The 22,343-nt window shown below is 45.8% G+C and overlaps 1 protein-coding gene across 6 annotated transcripts in view; it reads right to left on the minus strand.

The window, feature by feature from the left end:
• Positions 1-22,343, minus strand: part of Uck (Uridine-cytidine kinase) — a 139,700-nt gene that overhangs the window by 92,711 nt on the left and 24,646 nt on the right. For 5 of the 6 annotated variants that reach the window (XM_055065023.2, XM_072285887.1, XM_055065026.2 and 2 more), the window contains exon 3: positions 11,358-11,453. The exons of the other annotated variant lie outside the window; for it this stretch is intronic. In XM_055065023.2, coding sequence (XP_054920998.1) covers positions 11,358-11,453 — 96 coding nt within the window. The remainder of the gene's footprint in view (positions 1-11,357; positions 11,454-22,343) is intronic. 6 annotated transcript variants of the gene reach the window in all.

A 22,343-nucleotide genomic window follows, 5' to 3' on the forward strand; every position in this document is an offset into this window, starting at 1 on the left:
GCCTACATTAGAAACATTTACAAATCATCTAGAAGAAGCAATCGCAATCACAACTTAGTGTCTTATTTATTTTTATTTATTTTTTTGCAAAAGCAATTGTGTGAAGACCAGTGTGTTACTCAATAAATGCAAGTGTCCATGTTTTTCTATGCTAACTCCTTGTTTGTTCAGTGTTTGCTCATATTTTACCTTTTTGATGACCATGTGCCCACTCCTGTAATAATCCCTATCAGGATTGACAGTATTGTGAAATAAATAAATAAAATAAATAAATATTGGGTAAGGAGTCTGTAGACGATTCTATGCTTTCAGTTTGCCCAAGATTATTATTTTGACAGTAAAAAACTTCCCTCGTTTTGAGAGTACCTACAGAAATGTCCAGAAGGGCTGCCGCATGGTGTTTTTATTGAGCGCCGTAAGCCAAACCTATAAGGATTGCACTGCGTTATCCCTCACAATACGCAAGGGAGGCGCTTCCGACAGATGGCCCCCAGTATTTATTGTCCAAGAATGGGAATGTCTCGCTGTGGTGTGGGCTGTCAATAGATTCTGACCGTATGTAGAATTCACATAATTTGAGGTGCGTTGCGACCATGCATCATTGGCTTGGATGTTTACAACTGAGCAGACATCGTGCAGAGTGTGACGTTGGGTGCTGAGACTACAAGGATTTAAGTGTACCGTGAGGCATCATAAAGGACGGGCCAACATCCCAGCAGATGCACTAAGCAGGTGCCTCATCCCTGCTGCCAAATCTGCTCAGCCTTGTTTGGCGGAGGACTGGTTTCCAGTCGAAGTGCAAGAGCCACAAAAAACCATTCGTTTTGAACTAGCAGCCCCTGTTGACGTGACTGATGTGTCACCGCTCACCGACGCTGCAAAGTTCCAGCTGGAACAACGCAAGGATCCACTGCTGCTGCAGATGCTGCAATACTTAACCCTTTCGCTGTCACGAATGTATAGGTACGTCATCGCGCTTCCCCCCCACAGTGTCACTGACGTACCGGTACGTTCTCTATCGTGCGTTCAAAATTTCACGCCTGAGCGCAAAGCTGGCACTCCTGCACTGGCCACGCCATCTGTTGAATCTTTCTACAAGTTCGTATTTTCGCCCCGCACTGTGTTGGTACATGTATTGAAGAGTACGGTGCGACTGCCACTCGCCCCTCTCTCTTTGCTGAGTAGCGCGGTGGCTCCGCGTTCATTGGATCATGCGTCGCGCTTGTGTGGTTATGGGTTCAAGGGTTGTTCTGCCATCTCCGCTGGTTTGAAGGTTTTTATTTTTCTTCTGTTGGTGTGTCTGCTACGGCGCGTCAAGTTCAGGGGCACGCGCTGTTGCCTCTCCAAAAAGAGTGACTTGATTGCTGCTTTCGCTCTCTCTCCGCACCCTCGCTTCCGGCTTGCAGCAGTAAACGTAAAGCCCCTCGAACGTTGTTTTAGCCTTTTTCCATCTCCCTCTGTCTTCTTGATCACACAACGTCCCATTTCTCTCCGTTGTGCGGACGACTGAAAGCGCATCCTCCCTGCACGCGGTTACTTTCGGATGGCTGAGCGCTCGGGACCTTCGTCTACTCATTGGAGCGGTAGCTCTTCCGATCCAAAACACAAGCCGAGCTCGGATTTGGACTCGGACAGCGTCTCATGCGAGGAAGAGGTGAATTCCGCATTGTCAGATTCGGATGTTGAACAGATGTTATAGTCAAGCTGATGATGATGATTACTAAAAACAGCTGCAGAACACTGAAATGTGCATATTGCATTGACTATGTTATTTGTATAGTTCAAGTGGCTGAGGAGTTCTATAGAGATTTATACAGTACCAGTGGCACCCACGATGATAATGGAAGAGATAATAGTCTAGAGGAATTCGAAATTCCACAGGTAACACCGGAAGAAGTAAAGAAAGCCTTGGGAGCTATGCAAAGGGGGAAGGCAGCTGGAGAGGATCAGGTAACAGCAGATTTATTGAAGGATGGTGGGCAGATTGTTCTAGAGAAACTGGCCACCCTGTATACGCAATGCCTCAGGACTTCGAGCGTACCGGATTCTTGGAAAAACGCTAATATAATCCTAATCCATAAGAAAGGGGACGCCAAAGACTTGAAAAATTATAGACCGATCAGCTTACTGTCCGTTGCCTACAAACTATTTACTAAGGTAATTGCAAATAGAATCAGGAACACCTTAGACTTCCGTCAACCAAAATACCAGGCAGGATTCCGTAAAGGCTACTCAACAATAGACCATATTCACACTATCAATCAGGTGATAGAAAAATGTGCGGAATATAACCAACCTTTATGTATAGCTTTCATTGATTACAAGAAAGCGTTTGATTCAGTCGAAACCTCAGCAGTCATGGAGGCATTGCGGAATCAGGGTGTAGACGACCCGTATGTAAAAATACTGAAATATATCTATAGCGGCTCCATAGCCACCGTAGTCCTCCATAAAGAAAGCAACAAAATCCCAATAAAGAAAGGCGTCAGGCAGGGAGATACGATCTCTCCGATGCTATTCACAGCGTGTTTACAGGAGGTATTCAGAGACCTGCATTGGGAAGAATTGGGGATAACAGTTAATGGAGAATACCTTAGTAACTTGCGATTCGCTGATGATATTGCCTTGCTTAGTAACTCAGGGGACCAACTGCAATGCATGCTCACTGACCTGGAGAGGCAAAGCCGAAGGGTGGGTCTAAAAATTAATCTGCAGAAAACTAAAGTAATGTTTAACAGTCTCGGAAGGGAACGGTAGTTTACAATAGGTAGTGAGGCACTGGAAGTGGTAAGGGAATACATCTACTTAGGACAGGTAGTGACTGCGGATCCGGATCATGAGACTGAAATAATCAGAAGAATAAGAATGGGCTGGGGTGCATTTGGCAGGCATTCTCAGATCATGAACAGCACGTTGCAATTATCCCTCAAGAGAAAAGTGTATAACAGCTGTCTTGCCAGTACTCACGTACAGGGCAGAAACCTGGAGGCTTACGAAATGGGTTCTACTTAAATTGAGGACGGCGCAGCAAGCTATGGAAAGAAGAATGATAGGTGTAACGTTAAGGGATAAGAAAAGAGCAGATTGGGTGAGGGAACAAACGCGAGTTAATGATATCTTAGTTGAAATCAAGAAAAATAAATGGGCATGGGCAGGACACGTAATGAGGAGGGAAGATAACCGATGGTCATTGAGAGTTACGGAATGGATTCCAAGGGAAGGAAAGCGTAGCAGAGGGCGGCAGAAAGTTAGGTGGGCGGATGAGATTAAGAAGTTTGCAGGGACAACATGGCCACAATTAGTACATGACCGGGGTAGTTGGAGAAGTATGGGAGAGGCCTTTGCCCTGCAGTGGGCATAACCAGGCTGATGATGATGATGATGAGTAGTCATCACAAGTCATTAGTATTCATTAAGTCATTAGCAGACATTTCTAGTCACTTCTAATCAATTGTCGTCATTACAAGCCATCGTTAAGACACACTGGTCATCTTGGGATCATTAGCAGTCACCTTGGGGTCATTAGTAGTCATTATTAGTCATTACTAGTCATTATTAACCGCTACCAATCTCTATTATAACATTATCGTTCACTAACTGTCACTATCAATCATTTTTCATTCTTTAACCTGTCTTCATTTAGTGTGATGACGCTGAGGTCTGCTGACACAAACTTCACCATGAGCCTAGAAAGGCTTTCACCTTAAAACACTGCAGAAGGCGCCCGGACACAACCCAAACTGCAGAAGACGACAGGCAAGAGTCCGTGCCTGTCGTCGTGAGCGGCGCTCACAGCGCCCCTTAGTTCGTTCTCGGGGCTAATATTAGCTTGAGTTTGCATTTATGCTCCTTTAAAGCTGGCTGCTCTGCTGACCTGAAGAAAGAAAAGATGCGGTATTCTTTAGGGGATAGAATCACTTCAGGGAGGTTTTGCGAGCCTCAGCACAAGACGGTCAGCATATACGGTCGACAGTGTTTCTGGGGCTGAGCCAAGCTCGCTACCTTCGCAGTGCCAGGAACACTTTCGAGGTACTACTTCGATGTGTATGGCGTTGAATCAGCAGAAGTTTGATGTAGGCAAGTTGGTTTTGCATACTTGAAGAAAAGAGCACTATGAAGACGCGGACTAAAAGAGGAACATGTACGACGGACAAGGCGCTACTATCCGAGACTGAGAGGAGTTGATTGCAATGAGGTTGATGCTCGTGGCGACGGGAGAAGGTTGAACTTGTGAAGACAGGAAAGAGCCCAATGTAGAAGAAATCTGAAGCAGCAGAAGCTTGATGTGGGCGAGTTGGTTTTGCATACTTGAAGAAAAGACCGCTACGAAGACACGGACTAAAAGAGGAACATGTACGACGGACAAGGCGCTACTATCCGAGACTGACAGGAGTTGATTGCGATGAGGTTAATGCACGTGGCGATGGGACAAGGTTGAACTTGTGAAGACAGGAAAGAGCCCAATGTAGAAGAAATCTGAAGCAGCAGAAGCTTGATGCGGGCGAGTTGGTTTTGCATACTTGAAGAAAAGACCGCTACGAAGACACGGACTAAAAGAGGAACATGTACGACGGACAAGGCGCTACTATCCGAGACTGACAGGAGTTGATTGCGATGAGGTTAATGCACGTGGCGATGGGACAAGGTTGAACTTGTGAAGACAGGAAAGAGCCCAATGTAGAAGAAATCTGAAGCAGCAGAAGCTTGATGTGGGCGAGTTGGTTTTGCATACTTGAAGAAAAGACCGCTACGAAGACACGGACTAAAAGAGGAACATGTACGACGGACAAGGCGCTACTATCCGAGACTGACAGGAGTTGATTGCGATGAGGTTAATGCACGTGGCGACGGGAGAAGGTTGAACTTGTGAAGACAGGAAAGAGCCCAATGTAGAAGAAATCTGAAGCAGCAGAAGCTTGATGTGGGCGAGTTGGTTTTGCATACTTGAAGAAAAGACCGCTACGAAGACACGGACTAAAAGAGGAACATGTACGACGGACAAGGCGCTACTATCCGAGACTGACAGGAGTTGATTGCGATGAGGTTAATGCACGTGGCGATGGGACAAGGTTGAACTTGTGAAGACAGGAAAGAGCCCAATGTAGAAGAAATCTGAAGCAGCAGAAGCTTGATGCGGGCGAGTTGGTTTTGCATACTTGAAGAAAAGAGCACTATGAAGACGCGGACTAAAGAGCTGCCCCACAAGCCCATTGTTGGCTTGGGCAGGCTCGTATTTGTGTGTCATTATCGAAATAAATAAATAATTTATATATATATATATATGTACGACGGACAAGGCGCTACTATCCGAGACTGACAGGAGTTGATTGCGATGAGGTTGATGCACATGGCGATGGGACAAGGTTGAACTTGTGAAGACAGGAAAGAGCCCAATGTAGAAGAAATCTGAAGCATCTTCGTAGGGAGACGTTAAAGAACTGAAAAATTATAGGCCCATTAGCTTACTTCCAGTATTATATAAAATATTCACCAAAATAATCTCCAATATCCTAAGGGCAACACTGGACTTTAGTCACCCAAGGGAACAGGCAGGTTTCAGGAAGGGATATTCTACAGTGGATCACATCCATGTCATCAATCAGGTAATCGAGAAATCTGCAGAGTACAATCAGTCTCTCTATATGGCTTTCATAAACTACGAAGAGGCACTTAATCCAGTGGACATACCACCAGTCATAGAGGCATTACGTAATCAAGGAGTAGAGAACACTTACGTAAATACCTTCGAAAATATCTCCAGAGGTTCTACAGCTAGTTTTCATTGCCAAAAAAAGTTTTCATTGCCCCGTCCCCCCTTAAGATATGTCTTGGCTTACCACGCAGTGTGTCAACGGCTGAAACCATTGCCATTGCGCAGGTTTACCCAATCACGACACACATTACCGTTGAGACAATGCGTCTGCATCTCAGACATTATGCTAGGACTTTTTTCCATCACCTGGCGAGCCTCACTGCTGAAAGGCCCAGCTCAACATTTAGCGCTACTGTCAGTGCACATCATGCGTCGTTTACTTCAGGGTACGCACCTGCAGCCAAGCCAGTGTTTCCTCCGTGGTGTTTGAGCCATCCACAAGTACATATAATGATTTCAGGACAACAGAAGTCAGACCTACCGGCCCCTGCTCTAAAACAATTGAGCTTACTTCTCTTGTATGAAAAGTACAGCAATCACGTGCACATCTATACCGATGGATCGACTACGTCGTCCAGTTCTGGTGGTACGGTGGTTACACAAACGAGAGGAATAACAATGCGCTTCAAGACATCGCATGTCACGACTTCAACGGCAGCAGAACTAATGGCTCTGCATCGTACACTGGAATTCATTGATTCTGAAAGACCTAGAAAATGGGCTGTGTTCTCTGTCTCAAAACCGGCAGTCAATTCTCCGACGCTGATATCATGAGCAGCTGACACATGAACTAATCATGAAACTTTACCATCACGTCCAACAAATAGATCACAAGGTTGTCTTTCAATGGGTACCTGGCCATTGCAGAATCAGTGGCAATGATCCCGCTGACAACACTGCTCGCAAATCACATCAAGAAGAGCACAGTGTTCCAATTCCATTTTCGAGAACAGATGCTGCAAGACAGCTATGACACCTGGCACGCAGTCTCTCACTGACCGAGTGGAACTTGCCAAACTTAAGACTTACACGACTGCATCGATTAAACCCCTCACTGCAACTCCGACCTCCATTCAGACTTCCTCGACGTGAAGCGACGCTTCTCTGTCTCCCTTGGCTAGGAGTTGCCTTCACAACTTCACCTTGGTCAGGTGCTGCTGGGGACTGAGGGTCATTGGGTTAGTCGTAGGAATCATGAGTGAGTTTTAGGCAGTCGTCATTTATGTTAGCCCGCCGCAGCACCAAACGAAAATAACAGATATTCCAAAAGGGCTTCTTCTTGGGCCAGTTGGTGCTCAGATTTGCTTTTGTCTCTTTTCAAGAAATGTATTTTGAGCCACAAAGTATACCTAGAAAATAACAGACTTTTGTGGTGTGAAGTGAATAAATACTGCATGTTTTCTGCCCTTTCATTGTACTCTCTCATAGTTGCGTTTTTGACAGGTAAGAGGACGATCTCACGCTATTTCGGTTAAAGAGTACTACCGTTTATTATGTAATTTTTCCGAGCTAGCCAACTATGGTTTGACGTTTCATGTACAGTAAAACTGTACATGAAACTGTACATTTCACTGTACACGAAACGTCAGACCCAGCGTGAATGCACCACCTCTCTCTCTGCTTTACTGTGGTAGACATGTTGAGAGACCAATGTTTCAGCATACTGTCATCACTTACCAAGCTAGAGTGTATAATTAAATTAATGATGCAGCAAAAGATTTGGCTTTTAAGAGAGTTCTGCATCGGCAATGCATCACCACTACTAATGTTGTGGCGCCACCTGCTAGGTGGAAATCAAACCAGTTTTCCAGCTCAGCACCATCTCTGTAGTCACGGCAGTATCAAAGCAAACAGTTCATCTCAATATTAACGACAAACATGCCAAATGCCTTGTCCTCAGTGTGAGATGAGACCAAGTGACAACTGATTCTATCATTTATTTCATGCTGTCAGGGTGGAAAGCAAGTAGCAAGTGCTAATTCAGAGTGGAGCACATCGTCTGGGCTGTCAGGGCACTGCCACATTGTTATGCTACCATAGCTACTGGCCTCCACAATGATTCACGGTTTATGACGTGCATGCACAGAGGGTCAAACATATACCGTATCGCGGGGACGTATCATGTATTTCAGAAAGCTAAAGCTCTCCAATCCCACCAATAATTAAAACTGTTAATGCCCAAAACTACAATAAACATTTGTGACCTCTAACTCTGATATTTCAAAATATCGATTAAGTCAACATTTTTTCTTGGCTTGGTGTCAACTTCATGGTGTCAATTTCATGTTCCTCAATTTAAAAACCAAAACAACTCCTGGCCCTGACAACCTCCCGAATGTGTTTCTTAGGCGATACGCCGAAACTGTTGCCAAGTTCTTAGTGGTATTATTCAGAGCACCTTTGTTATGCGCGAAAGTGCCTGAGGATTGGAAGATGGCTCGAGTTGTTCCGGTCTTTAAAAAAGGCGATCGATTATTGCTCGAGAATTACCGCCCCATATCATTAACGTCATCTTGCTGCAAACTTTTCGAGCACATAATCGCAACTCGCATTAACGAATTCTTAGATGAACACTGCATACTAACAAGTGCTCAACATGGCTTCAGAAAAGGTTATTCCACTACCACACAATTAGTAACAATAATTGATTCAATTACCAAAGCTTTAAATGCCAACGGTCAAATTGATGCAGTGTTTTTACACTTCAGTAAAGCATTCGATAGGGTAATTCACAAAAAGCTAATTTTAAAATTAAGGAACATTAACCTTCCAGACATCATAATTACTTGGATTACAGACTATCTGGATAATCGGCAACAGTATGTTTCAGTTGACGATCACAACTCGGGATATCTACCAGTCACTTCAGGTGTTCCCCAAGGCAGCGTCCTGGGTCCATTGCTCTTTCTTTTATGTATTAATGACATAGTTACCGTAGTCAAACCAGGAACACAAATAAGGCTGTTTGCAGATGACTGCGTTGTATTTCGTACTATTAAGTCCGTGGATGATCAGGAGGAACTTAACTCTAGCTTGAATAATATATTTTTGTGGTGCGAAGAATGGGGCAGGGCTGCAAAACATAGATAAAACTGTCTCTCTTCGCATAACGCATAAAAAGAATCCCCTGGAGTACGCTTATCAAATGGGATCTGTTCCATTAAAGCAAGTTGAGAGTTACAAGTACCTTGGCATAACGTTCACTAAAAAAATTTTCTTGGAACCTTCACATTGATAACACGTGTTCTTCTGCCTTTCGTAAGCTAACCTATCTGCGACACAAACTAAGAGATGCCCCCTCAAACGTTAAGCTACTCACATACCTAACCTATATCCGGCCAAAACTTGAATATGCTTGCACTGCATGGGATCCCTATACTAAAGTCAATGTTAACAAACTTGAGAGAATACAGAGAAAATCTGTTCGTTTTATTTATTCCAAGTTTAAAAGTTCGGATTCGCCGTCAGAGTTGATGTTGGCTAACGACATTCCTTCGCTTGAACAGAGAAGACAGAAACACAGGCTAGATTTTTTACATAATCTAATTAATCACAATTTGGCTCTGGACCCTTCACTATATGTAAGTCGCCTCTCCACAAGGTATACACGACACCATCGTACGGATACAATGACACCCATCTATGCTAGGACAGACAGCTATAAGTTCTCCTTCTTTCCCCGGACTATTTCTGAATGGAATTCACTGCCCGCCCCTTACAACATGTGACTGTGTTTTTGTAAGTTTTTATTGTCTTTTTTGTTTTTACATATAATGTGTTCTCCTTGCTGTTGAAGGAGCAAGGCAAATTCTCTACTCTCCCTTGCGTTTGATGTGCAATTCCCTTGCTTTTTTTTTTACATTGTTCTGTTTGCACCATGTATTGATTTAGGTATTGTGTTTTGATATTTTCATTAAGTGTTTCTGTGAGCAATATATCGTTGTAAAGTCTATATATTTTATGAATGTATACGGACGTATCTTGTATATGCCTTGTACTAATTGTCTGCTCGTCCTGCAAGGACCACAATGTGGTCAGCAGTATGTACTAAATAAATAAAAAAAGAAAAAGAAAAAATTTTGACCTCTTATCTCGAAATGGTATGGTGCCACACTTCGGCTGTCTTGACTGCTAAACTGTCGGGAAGAAGACGCTACCCAAGACGCCACCCTGCGATATCGCCACAAAGTTACAGAACCACGAGTTTGTAGCGACTTCTGCTTGATTTCATGACATGTTTATCACTTGCTGTTCACAGCCAGCTGTGATGTCGGTGAGGATAAACAGTTTTAGTTGAGCACCGCTTACGTTCTGCTCTGCTCAGATTTCATGCGCTGAGACACTACAGGGAACAGCGTAGATTTTGCATTTGATAGATAAGGAAATCTTGCTGAGATGCGAGAGATGCGCAATCAGCTCAGCCGCAAAATGACTGAGAAGCCAAGTAGACGCGCTCTCACGCTCCACTCAATAGACTTTGAAAGCAGAGCGAGGCATGAGCGTTGAGCACAAATGCACTAGCGTTCCTGCTAAGCAGTTCTGTGGAATTGCAGCGTCAGCATGACATGGCAACCTACGCGAAACCAGAAACCCTATGACAGAAGTTTGAGAAGTCTTGTGTGCTTGCACATAAACAAAGCTCTAAACTGTGTGCCTGAATATATGTATCCGATATGATTTGCATGCCTTCCAGTGGCTAATCAGTTTGTGCGAGGATTGCTGTTGCCTGCAGACGCCCGATGTGTCTGGTGTCAAGCAGCACAATACATTGCAAAAGTGATCCACCAAAAATACCGTTCCTGGTATATTGAGCTTTCGCAAGAAGTTTAGCAACTACAGGTGCCCATTTAGAAATGCTTTATACAGTCTATAACGGTAACGGGCTCACATTTTTGTGAATTTGCTTATCTTGGAACTCCACTTATAATGAAATTTTCCTAGTTTTTAAAACTTCAAGCTAACGGGGTGTGACTGCATATACCAGTAAGCAAGCATGTTGCCTGTGTACACCTTGTACCTACAGCAATGTTGCAAGTTACTTGTAGTATACAGTACAGAGACTAAACTTAATGCATACTGAATACCTAGACAGAAGACAACAGCAATGTAAAAGAGTAGGATGTGCAGAACCCAGACTCCTGTGGTGCCTACCATTCAATGCACACTTGTGATATTGTGATAGTGTAGAATCCACAAAAATATGTGCGGACTGTGGCAGATCTGTTGCCAAAAACAGATACCTTCAAGAGCACAAGGATAATAGGATCTGAAAGCTGGAGCTGCACTCAGATGTGAAGGGCCTCGGGTGTGTCTGCAAAGAAAGATGAGATACTTTGTGTGATTAAGGAAGTGTACAGGATGACCATTTCTGATGCAGCTACCTTCATCTTAACTCACCCAGGTCAACATCCTCTTTCCAAATGAACTGCATAAAAGCATGGTGACATGATTTGTGAGATGCAAACAAGCTAAACAGCTGCACTAATCTCAACAGGCCGAACTGTGGCCACCAAATTCAATATCCCTGCTCTCAAATGACATGAGTACTAGTAGGAAAGATTTAAATCTCAAAAAATGGAAAAGAATGACAGCAGAAATGAATGAAGAGCCAAGAATAGCAGTGATCAAAATTTGAGAAGTGAAGGCGCAGACAGAATGCAAGGCTGCCATACTGTGCAGATCCCTAAATTTGGCCCGCGCGTACCTGGGGATGTGAAACCTGCAGATGACATGGTACTGGTGCACAAAGGTCTAGCCGGGTTGAGGTTTGCTTTCACGGGCTTGTATCTGGGGTTCAAAACTGCAAAACAACAGGACACGATTATGTTTGTGTACTAGTGAAGACCTTGATAGCGAGCCAGAGGATGTGATGCCACATTCAACAAAGAAGAAGAGGCGAAAAGGCAAAAACGTGGAAGGATGAGGAGCTAGTGTCATTCGAAGGAGCCCTTAGCTGTTCACTAAGCAACCCCATCACACAAGAACTCTGGAGTATACGTGGTGCACAAATCATAAAACATGCAATTTCCAGTGCTTTGTCTATGTTACAGGGGGTGCCCTGATAACATGCAACTTCTTTTTTGAAATGACAACTTTTAACTGTTTGCCAACATTTATTTTAGCCCCCTCATTGAACCTGCCACAGCTACTTCAAGTACATCCCACAGCTGTACGCAACCCCTCAGCAAGTAAATTTCATTTTCTGGCAAGCACGAGCATCGTGCCAAACATGTTTCCTCAAAACTTCACATGTGCTACTAGAAATAACAATAATATGCCTGGAAATGACCGGCACTGTTTCCAACAAAACACAGCCCCAGCAACATGGGCTAGCATAACACCATGCCAAACATTGTGCCACTAAAATGCATACTGGTGCAAAAGTTTTCATAATGTAATAAAAACACAGGTGACTCAGTGTCGTTTCCAATTGAGCGCTAAGTGGAAATGTGTACAACAGAAGACATGGTGCAGCAAGCTACTGCCAACCCTGTGTCTTTGAGTACAAGACAAGCCTGCACCTACCTTGCTAAGTATTTATTAGAGTGTAGAACCGCTGCGCATGCATTTAATGAAGCCTAGCAAACAGGTAGCGAAGACAAGACATAGAAAGAACGGGCATGTGAAAAAAGTGCACACTTGGTGTACATTAGAAATTGGCGTAAGCTTTACAAAAAAGCTTGCAGCCAGGGTAGCTGAAAAGACTTTATCACACCCACTTCATTAGATAGTGCACTGAATATAAATTTATTTGACGCCATACTCTGGATACATCGCCTTGTTGGTTCATGTACTAAGCACACATTAAAGATACATTCCCTTGTAGGTACATAGTCTATCAGGCACACAATCTGCAAATGTATTTTTGGTGAGAGATAGAAGCAGCCAAGGGCATTTTGGATCACCTCTGGAAGAAACTAATTTGCCATTTTAGAGCATGTTTGGAGCAGGACTTGCCCACTTCGGAGCAGAAGATACTACAGTCAAAACCCATGATAACGAAATCCTGCAACAACGAAATTCTCGCAACAACGAAACAGTTGCATATCCCCGGCGGACGCCCATAAGATTCAATGCATTTCAAACCTCTCAGCAACAAAATGTCACTGCACTGCAATCCCGCATCAACAACATTTACCGGAACGTAACTCTGCCTATTACTACCTACTCGCGTAAGGCTAGCTGGTGCCAAAATATGCTAAAATGCAACTGTTTCAGACTAAAATTGCATAAAATACCACCACATTACACTTGTGTGGGCGCCGCCATTTTTGTTCACAAAAACAACCGAGCGCCGGATGCGGTCAGTGCGCTGTAAACACATCATGGTCACCACTTTATTTGTTGATCGCCCGTTTGAAGCGGCACGCATGTTGCTGCCGACATGCGACGACAGTTTTTGCACGTCTACTATAGGCAAGTCCACAGATCGTTGTTTGAAACACACGTTCAGTTTGCGTTCCCTGCGGCTGACGATTCGGCAAGGCCTAGGCCAATCGTGTGAGGTGAAACTGAATGCAAACTGAGCACGCGTTTCAAAGAACAATCGCCGATCATGGCAGTGCACTGTGTAATGTGTGCCTTGCTGAGAAAAATGCAGCAAAATCAAGTAAATCCATGCCCCACTGTAGTATAGTGTCGCCCCCTGTCAGATCTCTGTGTCATCGCACATGTATGTTTTCTAGTTGTTTAACTAGATGGCGCACCCCCCTTCTGTCATGTGACAAGCTTGGACCAATCGGGAGGTGTCATCTAGCATGTGAAGCCTTTATAAGAATAAACAGCCGCGGGTCGGCGGAGTCTTCGTTCCGGTTTTCAGCGGGAGCAGTTAGCTCCGTGTCTCCTTCACTGTGCCGGCGCTAGCCGCGCGTTCGCCCGTCGGGGCCCCCCGCTTGCCTGCCGCTGCCGACACAACATCTTTTGGCGACGAGGATGGGATTCCCGCAGCGGTTCCGACCGAAGCCCCGGGAAACCAACGAGCTTCGTAAGTGAAGCGACCCTTCCCGTGTCCGCACGGCAGGCAAACGCCGCCGACGCACTTGGCGTCGCGAGGCTTCCGAGCCTAGGCCTTCTCGCCCCCTTTGTTCTTGATCCTTGCCCCACTCCTGCTGCGAGCTCCGGCTTGTTTACTGCACTGTCTCCTGCACGCTACCGGGCATGGCGTCTTTCACGGCGAACCTTCCCGTTTTTCTGGAATTGCCCGGGCCACCGTTAATTCCATGGCAACGATGGAAAAAAATTTTTCAGGCCCACCTCGAAGCGGCCGGCGGTGGCGACTGGACAGACGCGCGACGAGCGTCCGCGCTCGTCAGCGCTCTCGGGCGTGAGGGACAACGGAAGTACTTTGCAGACGAGGAGCAGGAAGCAGCAAGGCAGTTAACCAGCGCAGCGTCAGCTTCAAGCGAAGCAGCAAGGCAGTCGACCGGCGCAGCGTCAACGTCAAGTGATGCGGTCCCGCCAGCGTCAGAGTTTCCGAGACTCTTGGAGCGGCTTGACCGGCTGTTCGCCGCGTCAACAAATGTCCTGGCGGAACGGCACGAATTCACCAGTCGGAAGCAGTTCGAGGGAGAAGGATTCCTGGAATTCGTGACCGCATTGAAGGAGAAGGCGGTACAGTGCAACTTCGGCACAGCCTACAACGAGCGCGTCCGAGACCAAATCATACATGGCGTAGCGAACGTCAGCGTTCGCGAAAAGTTGCTGGCTCATGGCGAAACCCTGTCCCTGGACAAGGCAGAAGAAATTGGACGCTCGTTAGAAGCCTTGCATCGAGCGAACCGCGCGTTCGGCTCCGAAAATGTTCGAAGAATTGAAGCATCCCAGCTTGGCGTTCCGTCGACGGGTCAAGATGGCCGACTTCTTCCGGGGAGCCGCCAAGATGGCCGACGTAGTCCGGGAGGCCATGAAGATGGCCGACTTCTTCCGAGAAGCCGCCAAGAGGGCCGACTTCTTCCGAGAAGCCGCCAAGAGGGCCGACTTCTTCCGGGAAGCCGCCAAGAGGGCCGACTTCTTCCGAGAAGCCGCCAAGACCACGGCCTTCTTCCGAGAAGCCGCCGAGACCACGGCCTTCTTCCGAGAGGCCGCCGAGACCACGGCCTTCTTCCGAGAGGCCGCCGAGACCACGGCCTTCTTCCGAGAGGCCGCCGAGACCACGGCCTTCTTCCGAGAGGCCGCCGAGACCACGGCCTTCTTCCGAGAGGCCGCCGAGACCACGGCCTTCTTCCGAGAGGCCGCCGAGACCACGGCCTTCTTCCGAGAGGCCGCCGAGACCACGGCCTTCTTCCGAGAGGCCGCCGAGACCACGGCCTTCTTCCGAGAGGCCGCCGAGACCACGGCCTTCTTCCGAGAGGCCGCCGAGACGACGGACATTTCGCACATGGCTTCTCCGGGAACCGTGGTGCATGCGACCGGTGTGGCAGCACGAAGCATATTGCAACGTACAGGAATTGTCCAGCAAGGAACCGGCGGTGCAACGCCTGCCACACGTTGGGCCATTTTGCATCAGTTTGCCGAAAAGCCCGTACTGTTCAACACGTCTCTTCCGCAGAGACGCTGTCTTCGACTTCCGCAGGGCAGCCGTCCGCGTCTGTCTTGACGGTAAGCGCTTTTGAAACTAAAAAAGATTTGGAAGTTCCAGTCGTAGTGAACGGCGTCTCCATGCGACTGCCGGTGGATACAGGAGCGTCTGTCTCATTGATGACGGCCGAGGATTTTGGAAAGCACTTTGGTCGACAGCACAGACTGTCAAAAACAGCAGTGGACTTGAAAAATTTCTCCAAGCAACGCATCGACATTCAAGGCCTGTTTCAAGCCACTGTCCAGTTTTTCCAAAGGTCATGCTCCGTCACGTTCCACGTAACGACTACAGGAACATCGCAGCTGGGTTTAGACGCCATCCAACGCTTGGGCATACAGATCGACGGTACGTCGCTGACATGTCGTCTACCATCGCTTCCTTCAGTACAGAGCCCCACAGGTGTGCCTCCGGGTTTTGATCACCTTTCCAGTGACGAGTTGGGCCTCGTCAACAACTTTGTGCACCGAATTCATCGGCAGCAAGATGCGAAACCAGTATCTTCAAAGTTGCGCCGACTACCCCTGGCTCTCCGTGACCAGGTCACACATGAATTGCGACGTCTCGAGGACTGCGACGTCATCGAGCGCGTCGAGGCTACTGAGTGGGTGTCTCCACTCGTGGTGGTGCGCAAGAGGGATGGAACCATGCGGCTCTGTGTAGATCTGCGGGAACAGGACAGTCTTGTGTCTCCAGTTCAAGAAAAGGTCTTGCAGAAACAGTCTCAGACTAAACAGTACGTAGACAAACGTAGAGGTGCTCGGGCAACTCGTGTCAAGGTGGGAGACACCGTCAGAATAAGATTTAACAGGAAAGGATTCTTTAAGTACAGTAAACCTCGTAAAGTCAAGGCCCAGATAGGACCATCTACTTTTCTACTCAGTGATGGGAAGACGTGGCATGTGTCTAAGTTAACCGTAGTGAGGAAGGATCCAGCAGGTAGTACAATGTGTACAAGTGATAGAAACTTTTTGTACTCGTATTCAAACTTGGATAGTCATTCCGATGACTTGTCTGTAGTGACATCGTCCTTTCATAGGCATCAGTTAAGCAGTTCGACTGACTGTATCACTTCCGAGTCTGCACAGTCGGCAGTCGTCTCTGATTCCGTGGGGGAATCTGTAGCCTCCCAGGACTTGTTGGAACTTCGAGAGGAGCTTCCTGGGCAACCCTCTCCAGCTTTGAGCGACAACCACATTCAGTTTTCCAACCAGGGGGAGGTAAATAGTAGTGGGACGACTGGGTCTTTAAAGTCGACCGATACGCGTCGCAACCCCCAAAGTTCTTCTGAGGTACGCACGCGTCCTCATCGTGACAGAAAACGGCCTCCGTGGCTCGATGATTTTGTTTTTGTAGTGTAGAGCGTATTTAAGTCTTCGAAATGCCACGGCTAGGGGCCTCGTTGAGACAGTCCACATGTTTCGTTAACACAGGTATAAAATGTGCTCCTTGTTGCGGTGCAGTGAGTGTTGTGCCGTGTTCCTTGTCAGACTGAGTGACTGCCTGTGTTTTGGTGCCCAAGACTGGTGCACGTGTATGTGAACTTGGGCAGGGACGGACTGAAATTGTTGTGGACTTAAGTGCGTGCTTGTGTGCATCTGGTGCACGCGTGTGTGACCGTGGGGGGGAACGAACTGAATTTGTCTTTGGACTTAAGTGCGCGTCTTGTGTGCGCGTTTCACTGTATGCTTGCTTTCTTTCCAGGGGGGGATGATGTAGTATAGTGTCGCCCCCTGTCAGATCTCTGTGTCATCGCACATGTATGTTTTCTAGTTGTTTAACTAGATGGCGCACCCCCCTTCTGTCATGTGACAAGCTTGGACCAATCGGGAGGTGTCATCTAGCATGTGAAGCCTTTATAAGAATAAACAGCCGCGGGTCGGCGGAGTCTTCGTTCCGGTTTTCAGCGGGAGCAGTTAGCTCCGTGTCTCCTTCACTGTGCCGGCGCTAGCCGCGCGTTCGCCCGTCGGGGCCCCCCGCTTGCCTGCCGCTGCCGACACAACACCCACCAAAATGGAATTGTTTATGGCGCTTGAGATGGCGATCGTAGCATATGGAGTGTCACGCATCGGGCCATGATTGAGCGATCGTCCAGGAATACGCATCCCTTGCTTCAAGAACGCTGGTTTTGGTGCCAACAGACAAGCATCGCATGCGGATTTGGCGCCGGCCGTAGATTGGCGCGAAAAGGCCATTATCTCGATCGTTTGCCTTCAGGTACACGAGATACGATCACGTTTGTGCTTAGCACCTGACCCATCGCAACAGCGTACACTGGAGAAATGCTGCTGCATGCGCTCTGCGTCCGGTGTCGAGTTACGCAAAATCTAGGTTGACACACACCTAAGGTCAGGTTTTTTTTTTCTTGGTTATTATAAAACGAGCACGAAGGTTTATTTTGGTTGTGCAGAAATGAATAAAAAATTATACGGGTTATAGTAAATACTATCTTGTCGTGGTATTGAGATTGTTGTGGTCCTCAGAACGTACCGGTACATCAGTGATGCTGAACAGGTTAATAAAACACCTATGACGAGCATGAACAATACCCACCAACATAGAGTGAGTGCCATTCGTGTAAAGCCATCTGTTATTTTTTAATTACTGGCAACATTTTACTCGGACAGCTAGTATAGCATCACGCAATTTATATGTGAAGTTACATGGTCATTGCATGTTTACCAGTTTTTCAGATCCCAAGAAAGATTGAGAAAAATGATCACTGGTGTTTCCCTCTGCATACACACCTAATATCATGGGCTATAGAGTTGCAGACCAATTTTTTGAACACGCTCTTATTTATTAATGGCACCGCCATGGGCTCCATAGACCAGATGTACTACAACTGTGGAAAATATTTTAGACACTGAACGCTGGTTTATTAAATTTTGCAGGCTCGATCTGTGCAAGTCGCGGCATCAACACTGTTGCCGCAAGTGCAGTTTCTGCCGTTTGCATTTTCTCCAGCTTTTTACGTCTGTTATTTGGCTGCTGAAGTTGACTAATAAAACCAAAAGTTGAGACATGAAGTTCAATCATAATTACTACAGCACAAACAACGAAGACAAAGGGAAGACATGTAACAGGACCATGCGCAGACTATTCACTGACATTCTTTTATTGGAAACAAGAGACGCCAAGCTTCTTCTCGCGTGCCACAATTACACACCATCACATCACAATCTAACAAAACATATCAGCATGAAAATAACAGTTGTCGACCAGGGCCAGTGGGGCACATGCTTCCGCTTTTCTGACATGCCGTGCCTAGACAGTGGACGCTCGCTCTTTAGGTGTGTCGCGTTATTACTGGTGCCAGCGTGTCTGGTTGGATGTGATGGCTTGTAAGCATGGCAAGCATGTGCATGAAGCTTGGCACCTCTACAAAACATTTGTTTCCAATAAAAAAATTTTAATTGATAGTCAGCACATGGTCCTGTGCTTCCCCTTCATCTTCGTTATTTGCACTGTAGTAATTAGAGATACATACCAACTAGCCCAATTCACCATTCTCTTCAAGTTGAGTAAATCTGAAACATTAGATTCCTGGCTTGCATTCGGTGGTGGGAAAAGTCCGATTTTGCATCTTGCGATCATGCAGAAAATGGAGCAAATGCAGAATTTAAATATGAGTGGCAATCATTATTGCCAGTGGAGATTTGTGGTCAAGAAGTTTCATGAGCAAACAGGTGGTTTGTCGCTGTGCCGTATCATCGAATCGGTGACCGAATGTGGTGTGTGGGCGAAATGGATTTGTTACATTACACGCACAGTGTTCGCAAATTATTTGACAAAGATTTACCGAAAAGGCATACAAGCACTAAAATGTATCATCATCAGCCTATATTTATGTCCACTGCAGGGTGAAGACCACTCCCAGTGATTGCCAATTATCCGTCTTGCACTAGCTTATTCCAACTTGCGCCTGCAAATTTCCTAATTTCATCACGTCTCTTAATTTTCTGTCATCCTCAACCACACTTCCCTTGGCACCCATTCTGTAACTGTAATGGTCTACCGGTTATCTGCCCTATGCATTACATGGCCTGCTATGCATTACATGGCCTGCCCAGTTCCATTTTTTTCTCTTAATGTCAACCAGAATAACGGCTATCCCGGTTTTCTCACTGATCCACACCACCCTCTTCTTGTCTCTTAACATTATGCCTAATATTTTTCATTCCATCGCTCTTTGCGCAGTCCTTAACTTGTTCTCGAGCTTCCTTGCTAACGTCTTTGTTTCTGCCCCATATGTTAGCACCAGTAGAATGCAATGATTGTACACTTTTATTTTCAACGACAGTGGAAAGCTTCCAGTCATGATTTGGTAATGCCTGAGATATGCACTCTAACCCATTTTATTCTTCTGTAAATTTCCTTCTCATGATCAGGGTCCCCTGTGAGTAATTGACCTAGATAAACATACTGCTGTACAGACTCTAGAGCTGGCCTAGCGATCATGAATTCTTGTTCCCTTGCCAGGCAATTGAACATTACCTTTGTCTTATGCATATCAATCTTCAACCCTACTCTTACACTTTCTCAGTTAAGGTCCTCAACAATTAGTTTCAACTCATCTCCAGCATTGCTGAACACGACAATGTCATCTGCAAACCAAAGGCTGTTGAGATATTTGCCGTTGATCCTCACTCCTATACCTTCCCAGTCTAATAGCGTGAATGTTTCCTCTAAGCATGCAGTGACTAGCATTCGAGAGATGGTGTCTCCTTGCCTGACCTCTTTCTTGCATCAATTGATCAGCATAAAATGTATAAAATGAGCTACATGCTGAACAGACCATATATGACGTACTTAATCAATGGACGGTGTGGTTTTTCATCATGGCTGCCCCATAAAAAGAACCCAGTTTTAGCTGCATGGTCCTTGAGCTGCATGGTCCACATAGTACACGAATGCACAAGAATTGCAAACACGCATAATACATTCCTCATTTCCCTACAGCTATGCATCACCTGATAGCCACACTCCAGATGCCTCCGAAGCCTAGTTGAAACTAGGCTTCGAGTCCAGGGGCGTTATTCTGGACATCGTCAAATTCTGCCGTGATGTCAAATTCTGTAATGGCAGCATTACGAGCCAGTCAGAGTGGCCCATAGCAGCACTCTGGGTATATCAGAGCCGACAATATGGTGGAATTCAACGATGCCTAGAATGGCACCAACTACGGCCAGTGAATGCGTACATCCCATTCAATTTAATTAGTTCATTCAAAATTTTAATTTGGAGCAGGCTGGCTCAGCTCGAACGTTTTTTTGGAGCAGAATGGTACAATTGGCTCAACACTTCCATTCCTGCTGGGTGCACCCCCTTTTGGGCATACACCTTCAAGCATGCAGCAAGCAGCTAGAACAAATGAAAGTGGCCATGATAAACACACTCATGGACAGGCATATTTCCGCCAGTGCTAATTTCATGTCCCACACTTGTTGAGTGCCTTGACCAGGTGGTCAAGCCATGAAATCCAATACCTTGACACTGCAGTAAGATATCATGCTGGATTTTTCCTTGTGTGAGTATCAGTGGCAGTGATATCGACAATATGGACCCTGGTCATCGGCTCAAAACTTGGACCCTTCATCTTCACATAGAACTCTCTATATATACTATTTTGAACACCTAGGAAGATGGCACTAAGAAGTGCAACACCAGATAAATCTGTACCTTAAAAAACTCCACAAGACTTTGGAAGCTTTGCAGAGACATACTCCAGGGTGGAGCATTTTTCTGAAAGGCAGCTGCTAGTACCTGTCTCTGCCATTGAAGTGATGACAAAGAGAAGATGCCAATTTTCACGCTTATCACAGTAAGACCTGCCAACCATCACTACCCACAGTCTTATTTCATCCTCAAGCTCTCAGCTACACTGACAAAGAAGCACGCCTTTAACGTGATAGCGTTAAGGGCATCCTGCCGCAGAAAATCCGGCATACCGCGTCCCACGTTGGACGTCGTTTCGGCAAAAAGAATTTCAAAGCACATATACCCAACCACGCACGCCCTCCATGTGGTGCAAGGAAATTACTGAACTAATTGAATTTCTCAAGGTAAAATACGTAAAGAAATTGTAAGGTACGACTTACACATAACCTACAGACATAATTCGGATTATAATTTTAATATAAGAGAAAATATTATTCTGCTACACAAAAACTAAAAAAAAAAAGAGGAACCCCTTTTCCAGTATTTCTACCATTGATAGAGTGGCCATGGCCTTCCAGATTTGCACTTACAAATCTCAAAGGCCATACAGCGGCGCGCCCAGTTCCTTGTAACATCACCAGATGGCGCTCGCCTCCGCTGCATCGTGGCCCACGAAAGAGGCCTAGCTTCTACCCGAAAGCTCACCTTCGTGCATAGCATTAGGCGCCAGTTCTTCTTGGTAAACACAGGGTGTCTACCAAGTTGACATTTCCAAATTCCCTGAGCTTTCCAGGTTTTCACCGAGTGCCTTTGCAAAGTTCCCTGAGTGATACAGAACTTTGTTTTACATTAAGACAGGCTTACACCATGTCGCCCGATGCTGTCATTCTTTTTTTTTTTTCAGAATTATTTATTGTGCATAATAACAAGGTTACAAATGGGGTTTATACATATACATACAGAGGGAGGTCCCATAGTCAACAGACTGTACAGGGGACCTTCCATTACAAATGAGTAGGATATGTAAATACAAAGCAGCTATACGCAAACACGCAAGACACCGTATTAAGTTAGTCACTAGCTAACGCTGTAATATATTTAATGACAAAAAGCACTTATTAATATAGTGATAACGATCAAATTGTTACATTGAGTGCAAAAATTTACAAAGGTTTGATTTGAATGTATAAAAATGAGAGAGTATCTTAATATGACATGGTAATGAGTTCCAAAGTAGTGTGGCTGAAAAATTAGTAGTAAATTTACCATAATTAGTTCTAGCTTTTGGTAGTAAATAGCTGTTGTTAGAAGCGAAACGGGTAGACGTGGAATGTAGATACTGGCTGTTAGTAATTATAGGGAATGGGAGCTTTCCGTTAACAGATTTGTAAACAAGTATTACATGTGAGTATTTATTTAGTTTCTGTAACGATAAAATGCCGCTAGATCTGAGCA

This window comes from Dermacentor andersoni, chromosome 1, assembly GCF_023375885.2.
Source record: "Dermacentor andersoni chromosome 1, qqDerAnde1_hic_scaffold, whole genome shotgun sequence".
Lineage (NCBI taxonomy): Eukaryota > Metazoa > Arthropoda > Arachnida > Ixodida > Ixodidae > Dermacentor > Dermacentor andersoni.